Source organism: Sciurus carolinensis, chromosome 3 (assembly GCF_902686445.1).
Source record: "Sciurus carolinensis chromosome 3, mSciCar1.2, whole genome shotgun sequence".
Classification (NCBI taxonomy): domain Eukaryota; kingdom Metazoa; phylum Chordata; class Mammalia; order Rodentia; family Sciuridae; genus Sciurus; species Sciurus carolinensis.
The window spans coordinates 169,116,514-169,140,213 of NC_062215.1; the positions used below are offsets into that span (position 1 = coordinate 169,116,514).

The following is a 23,700-nucleotide window of genomic DNA, read 5'->3' on the forward strand; positions in this document are numbered from 1 at the left end:
CTGGACTTCACCCCAGGCTGAACAAGAATCTGAAGTTCTGTATCTAGAAACTCTTGAGGGTAAACTGCTACCATTCAAAAGCAACTCCCTGCAAAGAGGCGCCTCCTGGTTGAAGACATTCTCTGCTACAAATCTTAATCATTGACCGGTTTGGAAAGGACACCCCGACATTTCACTGTAAATTTCCAGGAACAGCTCAAAGACTAGCAACCAGAAGCAGGCTGGGCTACCAGCCTAGCCACACTGTCCACAGAACATAGTTAAGCCGCCCAACCTCAATAAATACAGAGTGAGTGGGATACTTCAGACCAGGATCTCGTAGAAAACACAGCCAGTTCAGTGACTTAAAATCACTACAGTAAAGACTTGTTTGGGGATTTCAAAACTACTGGGAATTTATGGGGCTCTAGGTAACTGTCATTTGTGTACTATTAAATACATAATGTTTGAGAGAGGAAGTCATGATAACATTTCCTTCTAATGCAATGATGCTAGACTGCCTGGAGACTGAAGAATTAGTTCTGGTTAGGGTTCCAGTTAGATAGTAAATAAAAATGCAGGAGACTCAGTTAAATTTGAATTACAGAGAAACAATGAATCATTTTGTAGTATAAGTATGTCCCAGGCAATACTTGAGGTCTGCATTTCATCTGGTAACCTCACGTCCAGCCTATGAGGTTGGTACTAGAGATTTACCTTGGACCTTAATTGTAACCAAGGGAAATGTGTCACCCCTGCTCCTTTCCTGAGGACCCGTGTCTCTGGCAAGAGGATTGAACAGCTTGTTTTTGAACCGACTTTAGAGATCTTCAATCTTGTTTTTCTGGGTTTCACAAAGACTAAGTGACTTGCCCAGGGCAACAGGACCAGTTATTTCTGGATCTACTTTCCCCACCATGAGTCATCCTGAAAAATGTAACCTCGAACCTCAAGCTACTAAATTTGACGTAGAAATTGTTCTTACAAAGAGTCCAAAAGTAACAGGAGGGGGAAAATGAAAAGAAAAACAAAATAAGGGCAGTAATAAAACTAGGCATTGGTGATGTAGATTAATGTACTTAAATACTTCAAATATGACAAGGTTGTCATAATAATAGTTGAAGCATATAAACCTTTGTGTTAAATTGAAGCTATGAAATATGAAGGGGATTTTGTCCAGTATTTTAAAAATATATTAATCAAATTAAAACAAATATGTCATTGACTCACTGTACAAAAGACACGAGGTTTAATATTAGAAAAAATGATGCTCAACCATAAAAGCTGAATTATACAAACCTAAGTACTGCTATCCTGTGAGGTACACAAGAGAGAAAAAAATATGTAACTTAAGGTGACACCCCAAAGTTCAGGAGGAAGTAATTGACAAAAAAATCCTAATATATACAAATCAGTTCAAGGGAAGGAAAATAATAGGAATTGCATATTGGAATTCCAACACTTTGGGATTCTCTTCTAGTCAGTAAATGGGGGCCAGAAAATTCAAAACTGAGTAACATCTGGAGAATAGTAAAGATGCAAAAGCAATTAATAAATATAGTTGAGACTTTAAAAGAAAAGTAAAAACAAAACTATTTTGCTGGATTCATTGAAAAATTTCTGTAACTTAAAAAACTTGATTTTCTCGTATCTGTTGTCTGCTCTAGGTGCACATGAAGGAAAAAATGTGATAATCTTAATAGATCCTTCAAAGTGACAAGTAAAACTTGTTTTCCTTCTGTGGTAGCAGGAAAGAAAGGAATATGATTCTTTGCAAACATCAAGACATTTGGACAATGCAATACCAGACATGTCCTTCATCTTCGTAAATGCTGTACTTTATTGGGTGTTATCTTGATACCCACCCCCATTCAGGTTTCATTCTATTCTCTTTCTAACACTAATTTTGGGGACCGTAGATGCCCAGGAACTTAAGCAATAGAACCAAAACCAAAACCAAAGCTCACCATTAAATAGAGCCGTTCTAGAAACCATCGGCCATCTGGAAACAACCCTACAAGTCAACTCAGTTCTTCTGAGCATAGTTTCAGGTAGATGTTTCTGAAACTGCAGGTGTAGAGGAGTCCACCAAACAGGTAATGCGCTAAGTTCAGTCTTGCGACTACCCAGGATGGTAGCACTTAGGTTGTGAAGATGAAGTCAGTCAAGATGATGTACATGTCACTTAGGAAATGCCTTAAGAGAATTCCGCAGAGGGAGCTTCATCTTGGGACACATTCCTGCAATGTTTTTGAGATTTTTGTGTCTCTGACTTTGACAATATTAAAATCCCAACAAAATATTCTAGAGGCAGTGAGACCATGACAGAGCAACTCCCTCATAAGAATCCAATTATGACTTTTTTAGGGGTTAAATTCAAGGAGTTAATGAATGGTTTCCTAATTGCCTTGGAAGAGGGTTCTGCTGTGGAAATGCATTTAGGCTAAGTATGTAAGAAACACCCAGGATCAAGGCTTTTAATAATTGCATTGTTGGAAACACTCCTAAGAGAAATGGAGAAACATAAAAACCTATATAACTTTACAGAGTTAAAAAGACAGAGAGAAGGAGAGAAAGAAAGGGAGAGAAGGAAAGCCGAATTCTTGACTCTCTTGCTGTTAAACAGTGCTTCAAACACATATCCTACTGAAAAAACAAATTTAAAGCTTTGCATCAAGGCTCTTACAACTAGAATAAGTTTAAATAGAACAGATTTTCTTTTGAAAGGCCATTTTCCAACAAAAGTCACTTGAAAATGGGAGGTTAAAACACTCAGGAGGCTGTCTGTGTAGATGACATTGCCTGCCCCGATAACCACCAACTTAATAAAAAAGGAAACTTTCTTAAACCTAGCTGTAGATTCCATTAAAAAAGTAATATTGAATGTGGTACTCTAGTCTTCCCTTTATTTATTTATACAGACAAAGACACCAATTCTCATCCCAAATATTAGTGGACAACCAATTCATTATCTGCTAAGTAATGAAATAGGGTAAAATGAAAACGAGTGTATCTGAGGTTGGCTCTATCTAGACTCTCAAACTGAGCAGTAAAAAGGAGAAAATCCAGTAGGATCCCATCGAATTTTTTTATTTAAGTGTCCCACTTGCACGCTGATCTGCTGGATGTGCCTGCCTAAGTGCACATTGTGGTGGTGGAGGAACATGGAAAGAGAGTGGGGTATAGGGGAAACAGCCCCGTTCAATCAGCCTGCATTACCTATAATTTGATATCAAATAATTTTATATAATTTCATATCAAATAGAAAGAAGCGTATTTGCACACAGGCACATAGCCTTGAAGGTTTTGCAAGACTGAACATCATTTTTAAAAAGTAATTATGTAAATTAAAATTATATAAACCTCCAGATGAGCTCTTGGATTCTTTATCTAATTCCTCTCCTAAAACAGAGCACAAAACCGAGGAAAGCCCCCAAGATTCCCAGTGAGGTTTATTAAATCTGATTTCTTTTCAAAAGCCATCAGGCCTGAGATACTAGGTCTTTAACCATTAATTTTACACTGTCCGTATGACTTCTTTTGTAATTACAAAATACATTCTCTCTATATATTAAAGAAACTTCTAATGAGAGCCCACTGTGTTCCAGGAAGTATATGTGGTTAAGCGCTACTGAGTATTATTTGTTCATTTGAGGGAGAATTCACAATCTCAAGAATACCATTCCCTGAATTTTGGCAGTTTTCTCCTTCTAATCATCAGTTTTCTTCTGTCGTCACCAAAACCTGTTGTCAGACATTTTCCATCCCAGATAAACATCTCCATGACTATCCAGCCTGCCCCAAGCCCCCAGAGCATTGCAATCTGACGTGAATTCAAGAGAGGGAAGATAAACTTGAGCAACATGGAGGTGGAAGGCTACGTCTCTGCACAGGGAACATTTCATGAAAAAATAAGCCTTCTGGGCAGTTGTTTGCAATTGTGTCGTATGTGACCAAGCTTCCCTTCATTGGTGAGTATAACTGGGAGGACTCTTCCCTGAGAATGAATCACATCCTGCTTTGGTAACACGATAGGATGTTTTAAAGAGCACAAGACCCATCCCTGCCTTCAGCCAGAAATTCGTTGGCTCTTTATTGGAATTTGTTCTTTCACTTTGTCTTCAGGAAGTGAGTGGAGCCTATATAATAGCTCTATCGGTGAGTGGTCAGGGATATGAGCAGGAATAGGTGATTCATGGTCTCCATGAAGAGTCGAATTTGACTCTAGAGGGCCAACAGGAAGGTGGGGAGAGGAAAAGAATATAGGCCACCACCAGAATGAGCTGGAGAGGAGCAAGAGGGCCCAAGAGGTGGTTGAGGTGAAGTGGAAGGGCCAGCCTTAAACAGGAGAGGATCCTGAACGGAGTACACAGAGGCAGCATTGAAAGACACATTTAGAGTAAAAATGATAATGGGGTCCCCCTAAGACTCTGCTCTGAGCTGCTGCATTTACTTTAAATCACCCCTGAAATGACTGTATCGGAGCAAGGCAAGGAAGCATCTGCATTCCATACAGATAAAGCACAGCAGGGGTGTGTAGAGGCAGCACTGACAAACCCAATTCCAGAGCCCCTCTGGGCTGTAAGTGGCAGTGATGCTCAGCAGGGTACCCTAGGGCTTCCAGTACCAAGGTCTCAGGGAGTTACCAGAGAGGACGTCTAGCTCCAACCCACAGAGTTGTACCCCTGCAGGTCCTGTCGATCACATCCTGGGTGTGCGGAGCAAGCTAAGGATTCCTAAGAGGTACTGACAGGTTGGAACTCACCCAACCAGAGAGTAAAATGTATAATTAAGTTGTACAGGTAATAATGTATCATTAAGGATAAACAATAAGAATATAAAGTCCAGAAATATACTCTAGGATACATAAAAAACTAAAGGGGCATTATGGGGTAGTACTATGGGTTAGGGCTCTGGAATTGGCTGATTGGGTTTGAGTCCTGGCTTTCCACTTCCTAACTGTGCAATCTTGCAAAAGTTGCTTAGTGCTTCTGTGCCTATGCCCTCAGGAAAATGAAGACAGTAACTGGGGACAGAAATCACTTAGCTCCATGGTTCCTGGGCTATAGTCTTCCTTCAATAGGGGAAAATACTATTATTATTGCATGGAGAAATAGCATTCAAAGAAGGGGACATAAAAACTTATTTGATAAAGAATAATATGAAAAATGTCCAGATATTTGGGAATAAGCATCTGACTCCTTTTAAAAATCTTCTATCCTAAAATAAAGTCCAGCTGCATTAACAACCACAATCTAGAAGAGTAAGTGGGTCAACATTTAAACAATCTTGTAGAGAGAGTCTTTCTAAGGATAACACCAAAGGTAAATTCCTGGATGAAATAAGAAAACAGATGGACTCAGTTACATGAAGGATGGAAAACTTGTGGGCTTCAAAACAAAATAAAGTAAAACAAAACCCAACTCACCCTAAGTAAATTTAGAAAGTAATTTACAACCCAGGAAAAATATTTGCAACATCTGAGACATTCCAAAGATGTTATGTGCAATGTATAAAGAGCATATTAAACTTTTCATAAATCCATAAACAAATATTACATGGAAATAAATAAAAATTTAATACCACTGCCAAAAATAGGCATAGGACATTATGAATTGGCAATTCATAAGGAAAATATGTAACTAGACATACAAAAAACACAAGATTCATCTAATGAGCAATAAAGGGATGTGATTTAAAATGAGATAACATTTTTCACTTTTCAAATTGGCAATGATTTTCAAATGCAAGAAAATAGGCCCTTTCTCCTACTGTCAGGACAAGCAGAAATTGACTCAGTTTCTCTGTAGGACTAATTTTTAATACATGTTTAATATGTCTCGACTTTGACCTAGTTTTTATGCATCTAAAATTTAATTGTTTTAAATGTTCATAGATGTTAAAAGAAAGTGATTTTAAACACAGAGGTATTTGTTACAGCATTTTTAATAATATCAAAAAAATTGGGCCACTTACTATCAGCCAAGTTACTGGTTAAATAAATGTTAGTACATATTTGGCAGCCTTGAGCATGAACCTCCCAGATCTCTGAATACAGTCAGTTGGCGGACACCCCCAGCTGCTGCAGTCTGAAATCCATTTCCTACTTATGGAGAATCTCCAAAAATATGTCTATACACTGTAACACCCTCCTTCCCAATCTGCAGGGAATACACTACAAGACCTCCAGTGGATGCCTGAGATAACAGCTAGTATCACATCCTCTGTATTCCGTTTTTTCCTACATAAACATAACTATGAGAAACTGTCACCTATTCACTTAAAAGTAGCACTTTATGGCTTCTCTTTGGCATATCTAAATTGGTAGCATCACTGCTTTTGCACTTTGGAGCCATTATAAATATATATATATATATATATATATATATATATATATATTTTTTTTTTTTTTTTTTTTTTTTTTTGGTCCATGCTAGAGATTGAACCCAGGACCCTGTGCTCCACCACTGAGCTACAGCCTGACATTATTAAGTAAAATAATGGTTACTTGATCCAAAGTACTGCAATACTGTGACAGTGGCCTTGATAACAGAGGTAGCTACCGAGTGTCTGATGGGTAGGTAAAGTGTGCTGGATATTACTGGACAAAGGAATGAATTGCATCCCAAGAAGGATGGAGCTGGATAGCATAAGATTTCATTATACTATTCACAGTTTAAAACTTGCGAATTGTTTACTTTTGGAATTTTCTGTTTAACATTTTTGAACTATGGTTGACTATAGAAAACAAACTGTGGAAAGGAAAATGGGATAAGAGGGTAATAATGTATTTCTAAATTGGCCTTCAAATGATGTGGCCGGTGAATAATACATAATAACATGAAGAGGTGATCCAACTATATAAAGCAATACACATGCATAAAAAATAGGAAATGATATGAACAGTATGATCTCATTAATAGGAAAGATAAGTGTAAATATATGCAGAGACACAAAATATTAATGTTGCTATCCCTCAGCAGTGAAATTGAGTTATTTTTATTTTCTTATTTTCACCTATCCAATTTAATTTCCCCCCAAGAAGTATATATTACTTTATAAGAAAAAAATTGTTAAAAATCACTTAAAAATATAATTGTATTTCCTTGCAATATTTGACCTGATTTTTACTTTATGTTTCCTCCCATGATCTAATATGTATTTATTCTTTTGCAAGTTAGCATTAGTTGTAGAAAGTAAAGTATTTTGAAGGAATATACAATTAAATTCTGAATTTTCTGTTTTGGTCCTATAAGCAAAAGTTTGAAGTTTATAAGCATGAATGTTGCTCTTTAAAATCATCATTCTGAAAGGCTCATTATGCTGCTATTAAGCAGGTGGTATTGTGAATGAACATTTTGTTCAGAAATTCTCTTAACGTTGGAAGCTGCCTTGATAACAAACAACATGGCCTTCACTGTGTAGTCCATGAGCAGACGCCACCAGACCTAGATTCTCTTGCCGGGCCTAGAGGATTTAAACAGAAACACAAGCTGTCCTCCCCGTCCAGGTCAGAGCTCTGCCTTTGGCTTCCTCTTGGATCCCAGAGTCCTGTCTCTTCCTGCCTGTGGCCTCGGAACTTCTGCATTGGCTCGGGGCTTCTGAGCCCACGACTGTCTCTCTCCCACAGTGTTTATCCCAACTCGGCCTTTAAAACCAATCAGTTTTCTCTCTGCTATCCTGACTTGCCCTAAGGTGCTTCTCATGAGCAATTTTTCTGCTATTCTACTTTTAGTGGTGGTGAATAGACCTTCCATCTTCCTATTTTGCTTTTGTCAAAATAATTTTCTATTAGTTTTGTCTTCATAGCCTTGACAGGTGTAAACAGCCCAAATGAATTGACCTGTTGTCTCTCTTCAATCTTCTGACAACAAATTCCATCTGACCTTGACATGCTTCACTTATGATCCCTTAAATCACTAAGTACATGCACACCCCAAAGTCCCTAATGGACAAGTACGCCCATGTGTTGCCTTGTCTCAGGTCGCCCTTGACACGCCCAGGGTTTGTTTTTTGTTTTCCCCCATGTTACTCCTTCTCGCTCTCCTAAGATCTTGGAGACTAGGTGTCCCTGCTGGCTTCCCACAACACTTGGACCTTGGCCTCCTATACTAGCAAACATAACCTCTCATGTCCCATCCTGTCTAGGCACCAACTTGAGGACCATGATCTATCACGTCTGTAAACTCAAGATTTCGTGTACATCAGAATTATATAAGGAAGATTTAAAAAGACAGATGTCCCTACCCTACTGCTGTGGTCTGAACATTTGTGTCCCCATTTCCAAATTCATATGTTGAAGGATTAACCCACAGGGCAAGGGTACCAGGAGGTGATGTGAGTGATGATGAGATGGTGGAGTCATGAGGGTGGAACCCTCATCGGTGGAATCAATGCCCTTAAAAAAGGTTGCAGGGAGCCAACTTCCTTTCTTCTCACATGAGAAGATGCCATCTATGCACCAGAAGGTTGACTCAGAAATTTCATCCTGTGTGGACATCACAGAATGCATTTAAACAAACTCAGATAATTCTAATGCCACTAGGTAATATACTCTGAGACCACTGTTACATATGCACTTTATCACTGACCAAAGTTTTGCTATAGCAACCCAAGTGGACTAACACAACCCCCATGAGAATTCTCTTTCTGTTGGCCTTGGAAATACCACACAAGGGACTCAGTGGTCTTCACATTTCAGTGCACATCAAAATAACTTGGTGAGTTTTAGAAAATGCACATGCCCAGATGGTGCTCTAGACCCCAGCAGGTGTTCAGTGAATAAGGGCAGGGATTGCAGAATCTCTTGCACGATATTTAAAGTGCATCAGCAGAGTGTTTTAGAAAGGCTGTGTAGACTGAGCAACTTCAGAACAATGCCATGTATGTAGATGATTGATTTATATAGCACGACATCTTTGAAAGTGAGTGAATGAGCAATTGGGAAAGAAAGTAACAGTGTACTTCTCCCTTTCATAGCAAAAGATTTAAAGATTAGAAGATCAAAGTTAGGAAGCCCTATAGTAGACTGAAAAATACCCCTCAAAGATGTCCATGTCCTCCTTGCTAAACATGTCACCTCATGTGGAAAAAGAAGTCCACAGACGTCATTACAGATCTCAATGTGGGAAGATGACTTGTGCTATCTGAGTGGGCTCAATGTAAAACACACAAGACCTTAGAAGGAAGAGAGGGAGGCAGGAGGCTACAGAGAGTGAGATGTGATGGCAGAAGCAGGGGTCACAGCAATGCAACTGCTGGAAGGGTCACCAGCCAAGGAATGCAGGCAGCCTTGAGAAGTTGGGAACAGGAGGAAACAGATTCTCCTCTAGTCTCCAGAAGCAATGAAGCCCTACCAGCAACTTTATTTTAGTCCAGTGAAGCCCATTACTGACATGGACCTCCAGAACTGTAAAATAAGTAATCTGTGTTACATAAACCCTGAAATTGTGGTAATCTGTTATAGCAACAATAAGAAACTAGTACAGGCTTCCAAGAATAATTCTCGAAAGGTAATTTCAGAGAAAGGGGAGAATTTGTTTATATTGCTGTCTGACAAATAGTTACACACTTACAAGCTTAAAACTACATCAGTTTATGATCTCCCAGTCTGGTAGGTCAGAAGTCACCGCAGCCTTGACTAGGTTCTCTCCTTAGGGTTCTGCAACCCTGAAGAGGTACTGGCCAGGCTGAGCTTATATCTGGGAAAGAATCACTTCTAAGTTCACTCAAGTTGTTCAAGGTGTTGGCCAGATTCAGTTCCTTTGGGTTGTAGAGGTTCCCATTTCCTGTTGGTCTCAACCAGGGGCTGCATCTGGCAACGGAAAACTACCCACAGTACTTACTTCAGGGCTCCCTCCATCTTCAAACCAGAACGATGCATCAGGTCCCTGTTGAGCTTCAAGTATCTTCCTCTGTGACCAGCTGGAGACAGCTCTGCCTTCAAAGTGCTCATGTGATTTGGCCAGACACACTGGAAAATCTTTCTTTGCCATTTAATGTAACACACATGGGTGATTTCTCACCCTTATTTATAGGTTCCACCCACACTCAAAAGGAAGGGACAATACAAGGACAAGCATCTTTGGAGGTCATTCTCAGAATTTTGCCTGCCAGAGGGAACTTCCAGTGTAGTCTTGATTTGCATTAAAAGCATCTGTCTTCTTTGGCTCCATCTGTTTACCTGCAAATGCCATAATTTTATTCTTCTTTATGGCTGAGTAATAGTCTGTTGTGTTTCTTTATCCATTCATCTATTGAAGGGCATCTAGGTTGGTTCCACAATCTAGATATTATGAATTGAGCTGCTATAAACATTGAAATAAGCCAAACCCAAAAAATCAAAGGCCGAATGTTTTCTCTGATGAGTGGATGCTGACACATAATAGGGGTGGGGGTGAGGGTGAGGGAAGAATGGAGGAACATTGAATTGTGTAGAGGGAAATGTGAGGTGGGGAGGGGGAAGGAAAGATAATGGAATGAGGCACACAACATTACCCTACGTACATGTATGATTATACAAATGGTGTGACTCTACATAGAGTACAACCAGAGAAATGAAAAGTTGTACCCCATTTAGGTATAATGAATTAAAAAAATAAAATTTTTAAAAAAGCCCAGGCAGAAGGATAGCCCTGGGACCACACGAGTTCCATGTTCAGAGTGGGGCTCATCTTTCATTAGCTGTGAATGAGCAGATAAAGGGACTTTGGGTCAGAGTTGGGGGAACCAGAGGATGAAATAAAAATGAAAAATAAAATTATTCACCAACGTTAATCTTAGAACTTTGTCTTTGGTATGCTCTTGATTTTTAGATAGCGGAATTTCATTCTCATTCACTCAATCTTACAGAAATGTCCGCAATGTATGACAAGGGTGTAGTCAAACCCTGTTTCCTAACTTTCTCTCTCTTCCTTCTTCTGCCTTCTCCCACTCCCTTATCCTCAGACAAGAGAGGTGAAGATTTTGGCCTGCACCAAATATACTCAAAGTCCATTGCAAAATTAGATTCCTGTGCAAATCCAAGCATTATAAAGAAAACAGGAAGCAGACCACAGAATATATGAAATCTTTCTTAGTGTGTCCTTTATTTTCTTTAAGCTGTAGATCTCTGTGCATTTGATCAGGTTGATGCATTTTTATTATTTTTAATCATTGAACTTTAAATATCCCATCCATTTTCATTTAGCTAGAAGTCCTTGGAGAGCCTGCTACTTCTTTAATAACTCTCCCGTAAGTAATTCTTATTCTATTTCCAATCTGTAAGGTTCTCTGACTTTCTTCCCCAAGGCGATCCAGTAGACAGAGATCACAGAAGATTCTTCACATCTCATTTTATCTCACAGCTATGCTGCTCACCCTGAGCCTTTGCAGGAAAATTTAGTGCTATTTTTGTCATATCTGGTTCATGCCAGAGAACAATTCTCTGTCCCACCACTAAGGCTCTTGGGAGGATCTGCTGGGTGGTTGGTAGAGCTCAGCAGTTACTTCCATATTATTCACCTCCTGCTATTGTCTGTCATGTCTTGCATCTTGCAAACTTCACAAAGTTATCCAGTTTAGAATACCTTGTTTCTGACACTTGTCCTTTCCCCAGACTGTGGAATTTTTACTCTTCTCTCCTAAAACCAAACTGATTGATGGTTGAATTTTATTTTAATATTTTTTTTTAGTTGTAGGTGAGCACAATACCTTTATTTTATTTATTTATATGTGGTGCTGAGGATGGAACCCAATATCTCACATGTGCTAGGTTCTACCACTGAGCCACAACCTCAGCCCCATGGTTGAAACTTCAATACCTCCTTCCTCTCACCTCCATGAAAATCTGAAAAGTTACGAATGGGAATGATTACATCATGCCTAATCCATAGATTTCCACTATACACTTTCAACAGGAATGTTTTGGAAACTTTTATATTTGTAAGCATGTAAACCAAGCTGTTAGATTGAATTCCATATATGAGCATGTGATGCAAGTTCAGGAATGTTCCTGTGGAATTTCCTTCATGGCACATTTGAGGTGGAAGATGAACATACTTTGTGCCCTTTGTGCTGATGGTGTTCATTTTGGCACACATATTTTCTCAATAACTTGCCAACTCTGTACAGCATTCATGCTTATGAATGTTGATCTTGAGTCTTGAGAACATCTGAAGAATCTAGGAGTAGCTGAATTCTTTCTGCTTCTCAAGCATGTTCCTTCCATGGGGTTTTCAAGGGAACAAGAAAATTCACTTACCATTTTGTTAAAAATCGTCCTGAGGAATGGGATAACTGGGTCAAAAGGTGGGTCCATTCCAATTTTTCTGAGGAATCTCCATACTGCTTTCCAGAGTGGCTGCACAAATTTGCAACTCCACCAGCAATGTAAAAGTATGCCTTTTTCCCCACATCCACACCAACATCTAGTATTGTTTGTATTCTTGATAATAACCATTCTGACTGGAGTAAGATGAAATCTTAGAGTTGTTTTAATTTGCATTTCTGTAATTACTAGAGATGTTGAACACTTTTTCATATATTTATTAATGTTTGTAAATTCTTTATAAATTTTGGAGATTAGGTGGAACCAACCTAGATGCCCTCCAACAGACGAATGGATAAAGAAACTGTGGTGTACATACACAATGGAATATTATTCATTCATAACGAAGAATAACATTATGGCATTTGCAGATAAATGGATGGAATTGGAGAATATCATGCTAAGTGAAATAAGCCAATCCCAAAAAACCAAAGGCCGAATGTTTTCCCTGATAAGTTGATGATGATACATAATGAGGGTGGGAGAATGGGGGATTAGAGAAGAATGGAGGAACTTTAGATTATGTAGAGGGAAATGAGAGGGAGGAGGGGGTGGGGGTAAGAAAGATGGTGGACTGAGACAGACATCATTACCCTATGCACATGTATGATTAACGAATGGTATGAATCTGTATCGTGCTCAACCATAGAAATGAAAAGATGTACCCCATTTGTGTACAATGAATCAAAATGCAGCCTGCAAAAATAAGAAAAAAGTTAAAAATATTGTCCTAAGACCCAATTTCTTCACAATGAAGTATGTTGGACATTCATAGAAGTTCCCCACTTTCCACCCAAGACTTGAATGTCCCATGCAGAGAGAAAGGGGGAGAGGGAGCAGAAGACAGCAGAGTCTGGGCAAGAGACAGTTTGGCCTGCACTGCCCCAAGAGCTGGGAGGAGAAAGGAGGTGCGTCTTCCTCAGGCGCCTGCTTTTCATTATTAGCCTCTCTCCATCCCTGAAACACCAAGCCCTGTTCTGTGTATCCTTTCCATTTGTTAGTAATGTTCTCCCGCGAGATGGTCATTTCCTCCTCAATTTTCAGGTCAGAATTCAGATGTCACCTCTTCTCAGATTTCTTCCTTGCCCATCCCAGCTAAAGCATTCCTCCCAAGTCTCTACCCAGATGAGCCTAACTTGTATTCTTGATGACATTAGGGACAGACTGGGAGCCTTCGTTGCCCTCCTCTCCCTTGTTAGAATGCCAGCAGCACTGTCTTGTTCATTGCTCTGACCCCAGCACCTAAAACATGCCTGGCTCATGACAGGAACCCAGCATGTGCTTGTTTCCAGGGTGCCAGTGACACCCCGCCCCACACACATCAGTGAGCGAAACCGTCAGAAGCTGTTCAAGCAGCTCAGTATTGCTTCCAGATGAGGAGTGTGGAGGAGGGTCGGAAGACTTTTATATTAGTTTTCTAATTCTGCATCGCAAATCTCCCCCAAACATAATGGCTCAAAACAACGAACTTTTATTATGTCAGTTCTGTGGTTAGGAATTCAGAATGGGCTTAGGTGGATTGCTCTTGCCCTGGTCTCTACTGAGGTGGCAATCAAGCGTTGACCAGAGCTGCAGCCTTCTAAAGACAAATGGACTTCCAAGATCTCATTCACATGGCTCTTGGCAGGAGGCCTCAGTTCCTTGTGGGCCGTGGGCAGCAGTCCTCGGTTCTTCCCTACATGGACCTTCACATAGGGTGATGTAAGGGTCCTAGCAACATGGCTGCTGGCGTCCTTCAGAGCCTATGACAAAGAAAGGCAGAAGCCATAAAGTGTCTCATACGTAGCCTCAAAGATGAGGGAGCATTATTCATGCCATATTCTATGGTCACACAGAACAACCCTCGTGTAACATGGGAGGCAGCTACACAAGTGAGTGAATGCCAACAGGGAGGACCACCAGAGTCTTCTTGGAGACAGTCTGTCACAACTTTATCTATTCCTACATTGTTTTGTTTTATATATTTTTTTCTGTCTGCAGAGCTGGCTTGCTACGCCAGATTGGGTTGGAAGAGACCAGGGAAAGAGAAGGCTGGGAATTCAACCAGCGAGTGTTGGGTTGCGGGGTTTGGAGTGAGCCTGCATGAAGGAAGTAGAGAAAATTCCAGGTGGGTAGGAAAAGCAAAGCGTCTGGAGAAGGAAACAGCAGATGACAGGCAAGTTGCAGAAAACTGTTGAAGGGAGTCAGAGAAGGCCGTGCACGGCACAGGCGTGCTGACGGGCACAGGGAGACCCGGGACGCAGATCCGCCTGAAGACTATGGTGAAGACTAAGGCAGATTATCCAGCCCCAGACTTGAGGTACCAAAACAGGAACCTGCTCCCAGAGATAATTTCGTCAATTTTTTTCTACTGATTCTTTATCATCCCTGCCCCCTCACTACCATTCTTGTTACCCTCAAAAACAATTCCAAAGACGGCGGTTCATTTCCATTTCTCAAGTCAAGCATTCCTTGCCCCGTGCTTCATTGAAAAACATGAAGGCCAATATTCTTTGTTTACTGGCTCCCTTTTCACAGCTAAGAAAAGCATGAGAATACCTCTGATACTAAATGAAAACCAACAAAAATCTTCCTTTCCATTCTAAAGGGCTAGAAACTTGCTGGCATCTATACTCCCTTGACCACCTAAACTTCACACAGAAGTTCAAACCCAGCCTTTCTGTTTCTTCACAACCCACTATTCTGATACAACTCTGTGAGGGCACCAACAGTGTCTTTATTTAGGCTACAAAAGCAGTTTCCAGCCCTTATCATCTAGGACTCTCTGTTACACCAACAAGGACACCCTGACCCTCTTTACTGAGCACTCTAAGCCTTTGGTTTTCATGATATCCCTCCACTTGGCTCTCTTTCCTTTAACTGCTCTGTGCAAAGTCCCTGAAACAGTTTGCCTTTGGATAAGTACTCTTTGCACTCTGTAAGTTTGAAGAGTGACCCAGTGCCCTCTCATGGTTTGAACTGTGACCTACATACTCACGATGGTCACCTTGATCTCCCAGATCAGACCTCGTGGTGGAACTTCAGACCCTGTAGTCAACTGTCCATCTTTCTTCTCCCCTGGGATCTCCCCAGACACAGGACACTTGATTATTCCCAACATAGCACCTTCCTCCCCCAAACCGCTTCTCAGAACTGCCATCTCATTGGTTGGCAGCACTACCTGCTCAGGTACATGCTAGAAACCAAGATGCCTTTGAAGCCAAGCCTTGTCCCAGAGCTGCAGAGTGGCAGCCCAAGTGGGCTGGAGTGCAGATGGCAAAGAGAGCCTGCCATGCCAGCACAGATGGAAGGCACAGTGAGCCAGGGCTGAGGGAAGCCAGGATGCACCAACCTGTCACCCATGGGTGCCCAGCCTGGCCCAGCCCCGGGCGGATACTGGCTCCACCCAAGGCCACAGCTCTGAACTCCCGAGTATCCGCCATTTGTTAACTTAATTTCCTGGAAGCTGGGATTGCAGGCAAGTAGGAAAAAATGGGAGTGGGGCATACCTGAATGGAAGCTCAGACTCAAGGGTTGATTGATAGTATTAGTAGTTTTCCAAACCTTGATTAGTAAAAATTTGAACCAATGGCATTGACCCAAGTGCCATATAAATCCATAGACTAGCACACTCAAGGGGCCACCCCATAAGGTCCCCGCTTGCCCTACAGGAGTTCTGTTTCTACTTGAATCAGTCCTACTCTTACACTCACTCATCCTCATCTGACAGTTTCATTCTTCAGGTTTTTGAGACAAGAATCCAGAAGGAAGGAATTGGCAGTGAAGTCTGTGGTCTGCTGCAACACTGGAGGGCATAGGCCTCTATGAAGAACTTCAGTAGGTTTCTAAGCTTCAAGGGCCTGCAGCCCAAGCAGACCTCACCCGCCAGTGCAAGTGGAAAATCTAGTTTCATCTCAAACTCCAGTTTTACCATCTCGATGCCTTCCTTCCCTCACCCCGCCATGCTATCAAATGTCAAGGCTGCTGGTCTTGACCTCGTTGATATTTGGTGATCCCTTCCTCTCCATCTCCTTGGCCTTCCCCAGTTCAGGATATAGTCTCTCTTGATTACTTTAACAACCTCTTATCTTGTCTCCAGTTTCTTGCTTTTCTGAGTCTGATTTTTTTTAAGAGCAGTTTTAGGTTCACAGCAAAATTGAAAGGCAGGCACAGATTCTGCTTGAACACTGCCCCCAAATATACATAGCCTCCCTCTTTAGCAGCATCTTCCATCGGAGTAGTGTATTTATTATAACTGAGGAACTTACCTGTATACATCCTAATCACTCAAAGTCCATAGTTTACATAGTTCTTCTCAGGCTAACCTCTTCCAAGGTGACTTATCTGACCACCTCCATCTTCCCTGACATCCAGGCACCCTTGCCCAGACCCCCTTGTAACCCTGCATGGACCTCTGACATTGCACTCACCCCTGTCTCCATGGGGCCTCTTGCCTCCTTGAGGGTGAAGACCAAACCTTTTATCACATTGCCCTCAACACCTCACCCCTGGCTTGGCATATCATTAACATTTTTGTGGATTAATAAAATGAATTTCCTGAGAGATTTTTTCTACTTTCTCTTTCAATCAGGATGGAAACTGTCCTCCACCATGCCTGAGGGAGTTAATAAAAAGAGACTGTTTCCAGGGATTTGATCCCAGATCAGCAGCAAGGTATATGACTTCACAGGTGCTAACAGCTGCAGCAAGAAAGAAGCCTTGCAGGAGCAGTGTCTGCAGGCAGCAGCACGCTGAGGAAGCCCTGATGCACGGAAGTCAGGAGGCCTGAGGAAAGCCCGCCATGATCTACCAGCAAAGACACACCCAGCAGAGACCTCCATTTCACAGTAATGTGTGGCCGTCTGACTAAATTCTACTCAGCCAGACTTCGGTGGAAATTATGTCTGAAATGTATGTAAAGTGTCCTGAAAGGGAAAAGGTGCTCTTCCCTTTTCCTCTGTTCTGCTAGACAGAAAGTGAATGCATGGACGACAGCTGGAGCAGCCATCTTGGACCACGAGTTAACCATGAAAGCAGGACACCACGTAGAGCAAGGAAGCAGAACAAATCAGGGTGAGTGAAACATGCAGTGCTGGGCTGGCCCAGAGCCACCTATTTCAGACTTTCATAAGAGAGAGCCACATAGTTCTGTTTTGTTTAAGCTGTGTAGGTGTGTGCGTGCATGTATACACACACATACACACACATACACACACACACACACACATATATATATATAACACACATCTATATATTCATGTAGCCACATAGGCAATTTATATTAGTTTATATGACAGCCCAGTGCTTTTGAGCTTCTTGATGTCTTAGAAATCAGCTATAATCTCATATTTGGAAATGTAATATTTTTACCTGTTCAAGATTTTCCTCACCTCGATGGCATTCTGAAGAATGATAATGCTGGTGACTGCCCTCACAGCTGTTGATAAGAGGACATGGTCTTCACGCTGGACAACACTCTCTTTCCAGGAGTGCCTGTGTTCTTAACTCAGGTGTGATGTAGACTTCAGGAAAAACTGACCAATGAAGGGAATGGGGTGGTGATTGTGAAGTTGGCAGAGCAGATTTTGGGAGAAAAATTCAGGGAGCCCAGAAGTTCCCTCAGACCATAAAGAGCTGCCTCCTAAATCCATTTCACCACTGAGATGGAGATGTATTTGAATTAACACACACTCCATGAAAAGTTGCAAATGCATCAGTCACCCATAATTCATTTTAATCAGACCAACAGTTAGCAGTAGTCAGATTCAAAGGAACAGAGTTCGCAAGAAAGCAATGGTGGGAGAAAAACATTGTGCTCCTTTGGAAGAAGACAGGCTTGGGTAGGACTTTGGGATTCAGATTCCAGCAAGGCTGTGTCTGCAGAAGAATGGGAAGAGTGTGGGAAGGAAAGGGGAAAGATTTGGTTTGCTTCCCAGTTTGGCTCTGGGCTCCATCAGGGCCATAGTGCACTGAAAATGACCTCAAGGCTGCTGTTGCCACATCCGTGGTGCATGAGATTGCCGGAGCTGCGATGGTGGGACTTACCTGGAAGCTATAAACCGTGGCCAACTCTGGGTTGACCTGGATCTGTGATCTGATGATGGCAGCCATTGAGCAAGTGCTATTGATGAGGAAACTGAAGTTCTGCTAAGTTAATTCACACATATCACAAATGGTCAAATGACCTTATTTGGTCTGACCCAAAATGTAGTTAGTCTTAGCACAGGTCAGCCAAGGGTCTTTCCAGACAGCTTCTCCTAATCCTTTCCAGGAGCTAATAGAAAGACAGGATGGAGAAGGAGACCCAGAACAGCCAGACCTCTCCTACCACTTGACCTCTCCCTCAGTTTCCTCATATCTTCCTCCATTTTTTTTTTCTTCTTATTCTCTGGGTTTTTCTGTAGTTTACAAATCTGGTTTCTTAGGGAATTTTTTAAAATACAGATTCTAGCACACATGTTGGGGAGACATCTAATTCCAAAGGCTTTGGTGATTGTGTTCTGGAGCCCAAACTGAAGATAAAGAGGACTGGGATAGGAATAGCCTCAGAAATCTCCTTCTCAGATGCAAGACTCATCACTGTGTGCAAATCCTTTGTGATCCAACAAAACAAAAGCCTTCTATCCCTACATAAAATCTATGGGTTGGGTTGGAAGAAGCATCACCTTCTGTTCAGTGACCATGAAATTTTAATTACTTCACCAGACCCAGAAGCTACATGGAAACCAAGATTTCCTTTTAAAAATGCTTCTTTGGTTTCTCTAAAAAGTTTCTTGGAGGGAGGGGATGGGGGTATGAAAAATGGTGGAATGAGACAGACATCATTACCCTATATACATGTATGATTACACAAATGGTGTGAATCTACATCGTGTACAACCATAGAAATGAAAAGTTGTATCCTATTTGTGTACAATGAATCAAAATGCAGTCTGTAAAAATAAATTAATTAAATTAAATTAAAAAGTTTCTTGGATGAGACCAAAACAATTCTGCTGTCTTAAGCAGATATAAAGAATAAGTGAAATTTACCTTGGTCTTCCTTCATCCCTACTTTCCTCTGAACAGGTGCCTAGGACAAATTCAGTCCTACAAATGCAGTTTGGGCCTCCTGCACCCCTGCCCAAATTTGTGCCTTACAAACATCTTCCTCTTCTTTTCACCTTCTCTCCCAGCCTGCCCTCATATCCAAACACTCTCAAGTTCTCTTAGGTCCAGAGAGAGGTCACTTGCAAAGCAAGTTATTTAGTTGATGTCTTGGAGGTCCTGGTGACTCCACGGCATCCCTGGAGAGTGTCCCCCACTCTGAGTTTCCCCGACTCTGTTTTCTGGCAGGGTTTATTGTTGATCTAGTAAGTGGCCATAAGCTAAGGAACTCAATACTTCCCTTGAGAGGAATCAAGAATTGATGAAACGACGAAGACACAGGAAACCTGGTATTTTTAAAGTCTGATTACTGGAGACTCAAGATGAAAGTATACACCAGAATAAGCCAGTTTTTCAGTGTCACCTGAATTGATTCCTTTGAAGTATTTTGAGTGAATTAATTGCAAATTATTCTTTGTTCAAGCAGAGTGGCAGTCACATGTTATCGTATGATCATTGAAGGATGCTGGAAAGATGAGCCCAGCACCCTTCTGATCATTTCCCTCCAGAAGGGAGCTACGAGATGGGTCAATGTTATACCCTGTTTGCTTTAAAGATACACACTGTGATTTGGGGGCACTAGGAAGTTAGCTTTAGGATCATAGAATGTTTGAGTCGGAAGGATCTTTTCAGAGTCTGTTTTTCTTTGGCTGATATCAAAATTAGTTTACCATCTCTGAGTACCACTGGTGGTTCACAGGAAAAAGAGAGTGCTCTCTGATTGCTCTGTGTTGAGCACTGGAGCAGAAATGAAACACCTTCAAAAGCTGAGAACAAGCAGATAGCGGGTCCCCTCCAGAGCCTTGTCCTGTGCCCTTCAGTAATCAGCAAAGTTGAATTGATTACAAATGACAAAGGACTTTACTCCTATTCCCAAGAGGATATATTCAGTGTTCCATTTATGGAAAACGTCCTCAGACCTCAAGGAACCAGTTATATCTTACAACTATTCTTGGTTCATGATGCACACTACACTAGACGAAGATCAGGCTTGCAGGATGGTGTATTATGTGACATGGTGGAAAAGTCTGATTCTAAGTGCCTAGAATACTCATCCAGCTGTCAGAAGGACAACTGCAAGAATCACAAGCTCACACACGTGATGGGTAAGACTTCTTGTGAATATTGGCGATGGTATAATGCCCTTTTCAATTCTTTTGCTGCCAGCCTCTCCAATCCTGGTGTGTCTACACCCTTTACTTGGTTATTGTGTCCTGGGCCTCATCTGACAGCTCACACTCCCTCTGACAACTCACTTTCCCTATGACTCAGCTTTGATTGCCAACATGTACTTGTTGTGAAGCTTATTTATTGAAAGGTTGGTCCTGCCATGCAGGTTTTTATTTTTAATCCAAACATTCCCATAAATCACAAAATATTCCACCATGACTCCTACTTAGTTTGGGCCTCTGCATTTATAATAAAGTCATTATTTTATGAGTGTACTGAATGGGCTCAAAGCATAAAACCTACAAAGTTGAAGTTCAATCTCTTGGTCATGAGACAGGAGCTTGGTCAGTTCTTGGTGTCAGCCAGAGAATGGCATGGGATTTGAAAGATGGTGGTCCAACTGATCATCAGGTCAGCATCTAGATTGAGTAAGAGTTGTTGGAGGCCTGATAGCTATTGTGGAGTCCTGGGATAGATGCCTAACAGTGCTGCTATGAAAACAAGTCAGGATAGAGATATTTTTCTTCATATGTCACTTTTTATCAAATAACCTTGTAATCAAACTTTCCCCTTTATGTCAAGATCCATCCTTCTTAAAGCATTCCCTTTACTGACATGAGTAGGTAGGGATCAGAGGTCCTAGAACCTTCTTTTTTTTTTTTTTTAAATGTAATACTGTTTATTTAACTTCAAAAACATTTCAGCATTCTAAACATACAAAAGATAACATAACATTGCAAATTGTATTTAAGTACAGAAGGTTCTTGAACTTTCATTGATGCAGTGGCTCTTTGCTGACAATGAAGAGTTCTACAGTTTGTTTGAAAACAAAGTTTAAAATCTACTGTACTTAACTAAAAAAAATTCAAACACTTCTCATGCCAGCTGACCCCCCTTTTTCCACAACTAAGAAAGGCAGCAGAATGCTATATCACTATATACAAAAACAAGACAACTTGAAGCTAAATGGATGCCCACCGCAGTGTCAACAGGTCCAGCCTCACAGTGCACACCCTGAGCTATGGCCCCTCCAAAAGGCATCTTCCCCCACAGCCTCAACGCCAGCAAGGAGCATCAAGAGTTTTTCTTGGTTGTTTTGTTCTTCCTACAGACTATAGATATGTACAGTCGATAACTGAGGATTTCTAGCCAATAATCATATAGTTAACACCACCTTACAAATTAAAAAAAAAATGCCAGAAACATCTTCAAATGCCTTGTCACACCAACAGCAAAGTGCACAGGGTGAGGAGAACACGAGAGTGCCTTTTCATTTTAAAAATGTTTGGAAATATGTACAACTTTGATACAGTTTCAGGGTGCTCTGGACACCCAAGGCCACTTCATGTAAACCACTGACAATTTCTAGAGCACTTTGAGAGACTACAATATGATCATGATCAAATTCTGTAACTGAACCTAATGAGAGAAACAGACACATCTAAAATGAGATGTGTCAATCACGGCGCTCCCCTACTCTAAGGTATTCACAAGGAGACAGATAAAGTTTTTTATTCATCCTCCTCCTCCTCCTCCTCCTCTTCTTCCTCCTCCTCTTCTTCATCTTCCTCTTCCACTTTTTTCCGGGCAACTTTAGCAGGACCCTTTGCGCCATCAAACTTTCCTTTAGACTTATAGTCAGCAACATCCTTCTCATATTTCTCCTTCAGCTTTGCAGCCTTAGTGATGTATGGCTGCTTTTCACTGTCACTTAAGTTATTCCACATCTCACCCAGCTTTTTGGCCACATCTCCAATGGAGATACCAGGATTTGTGGACTTGATCTTGGGGCGGAATTCTGAACAGAACAGGAAGAATCCAGACGGGGGTCTTTTGGGGGCATTAGGGTCCTTTTTCTTCTTGCCTCCCTTAGCTGGTCCATAATCCTTCATTTCCCGATCATAGCGCACTTTATCCGCCTTTGCCATTTCATCAAATTTAGATTTCTCCTTCCCAGACATTGTCTTCCACCTCTTAGAGCACTTCTTGGAAAATTCTGCAAAATTGACAGGGACTTCTGGATTTTTCTTCTTGTGTTCTTCCCTGCAAGTCTGCACAAAGAAGGCATAAGCAGACATCTTGCCCTTTGGTTTCTTGGGGTCACCTTTAGCCATCCTGACTGTATTGTTCGCTAGTCTGGGCAGCGCAGGCAACGACGCACGGCTCAGCGCTCCCCAGCCTCGCGCTGGCTGCCTCCACGAGAGCCCTAGAACCTTCTTAAATACTTATAACAGGACTGCCTCCCCTCATCTCCCAGTCCTCACAACCTTTCCACCACTATTTGTTGGGAGGTCATGTCAACAAATCTCCCTGTCAGTCGCTATTTGGAAGAGAGGACTAGTTCATGGTACATCCTGTCTCCCACTCCTGCCCCAAAGCAAACACTCCCCATGTGTCTCTTTGGAGCTCAAGTTAGTCATCAGGAAAATCTCCCTTATGTTTTCTCCTGAAATTTCCTCATCTTCTTATCCCAACTCAACCTTGGATCCCCCAAGGATACTTCTTTCCTTGAAGCTCTCTCAAGTGGGAGCTATTCTATCTTTCACAGTCCTCGTGGGATAACCCAAGGACCCAGAGTTAGGGAATATCATCCTTGTTCTTATTGTCCCTCTTCCAAACCAGTCTTATTCTCTTCCCACCTGCTTTCTCCCCAGTTGTGAAGCTCCTGCCATCAAACTAAACCACTTGTTCCCCCTCCTTAGTGCAGTCAGCTATAGACCTCAGGGCTATTCGCCTTTGTTCCTAGAAGATTTCAGTTCCCGGATCAGTATTACATTCTCCAATACCACATCCTAGTGACCTTTGAGGCTTTCATTACCCGTTGAGATGCCTCTTCTAACCCTGGCCTTTGAGGTACTTGATCTCACCACCCTCTCATCCCACCTCATCTGCACACCTCATGGTCTTAGCCTTGCCATAGTCACTTATTGAACTCTCCCATACAATTTAAATGTCTTCTTTTATAACCATATTCTACCAGCTTTTGAAATCATTCCTTCCAGTATCTTGGTTTCAACCATTCTTCTGCCCTAATAGGGCTGCATTAGCTTCCTGTTGCTTCTATAACAAATCACACTACTTCAGGGACTTCAAACAACACAAATATGTTATCTTATACT

At 41.5% G+C, this 23,700-nt stretch overlaps 1 protein-coding gene across 1 annotated transcript; it reads right to left on the reverse strand.

Moving 5' to 3' along the window:
- Positions 1-22,089: 22,089 nt before the first annotated feature.
- LOC124980737 (high mobility group protein B3-like) lies at positions 22,090-22,718 on the reverse strand. Its single transcript, XM_047546619.1, has one exon. The coding sequence runs from the start codon at positions 22,693-22,695 to the stop codon at positions 22,093-22,095; it is 603 nt and encodes a 200-aa protein (XP_047402575.1). The 5' UTR covers positions 22,696-22,718; the 3' UTR covers positions 22,090-22,092.
- Between the last annotated feature and the right edge of the window lie 982 nt (positions 22,719-23,700).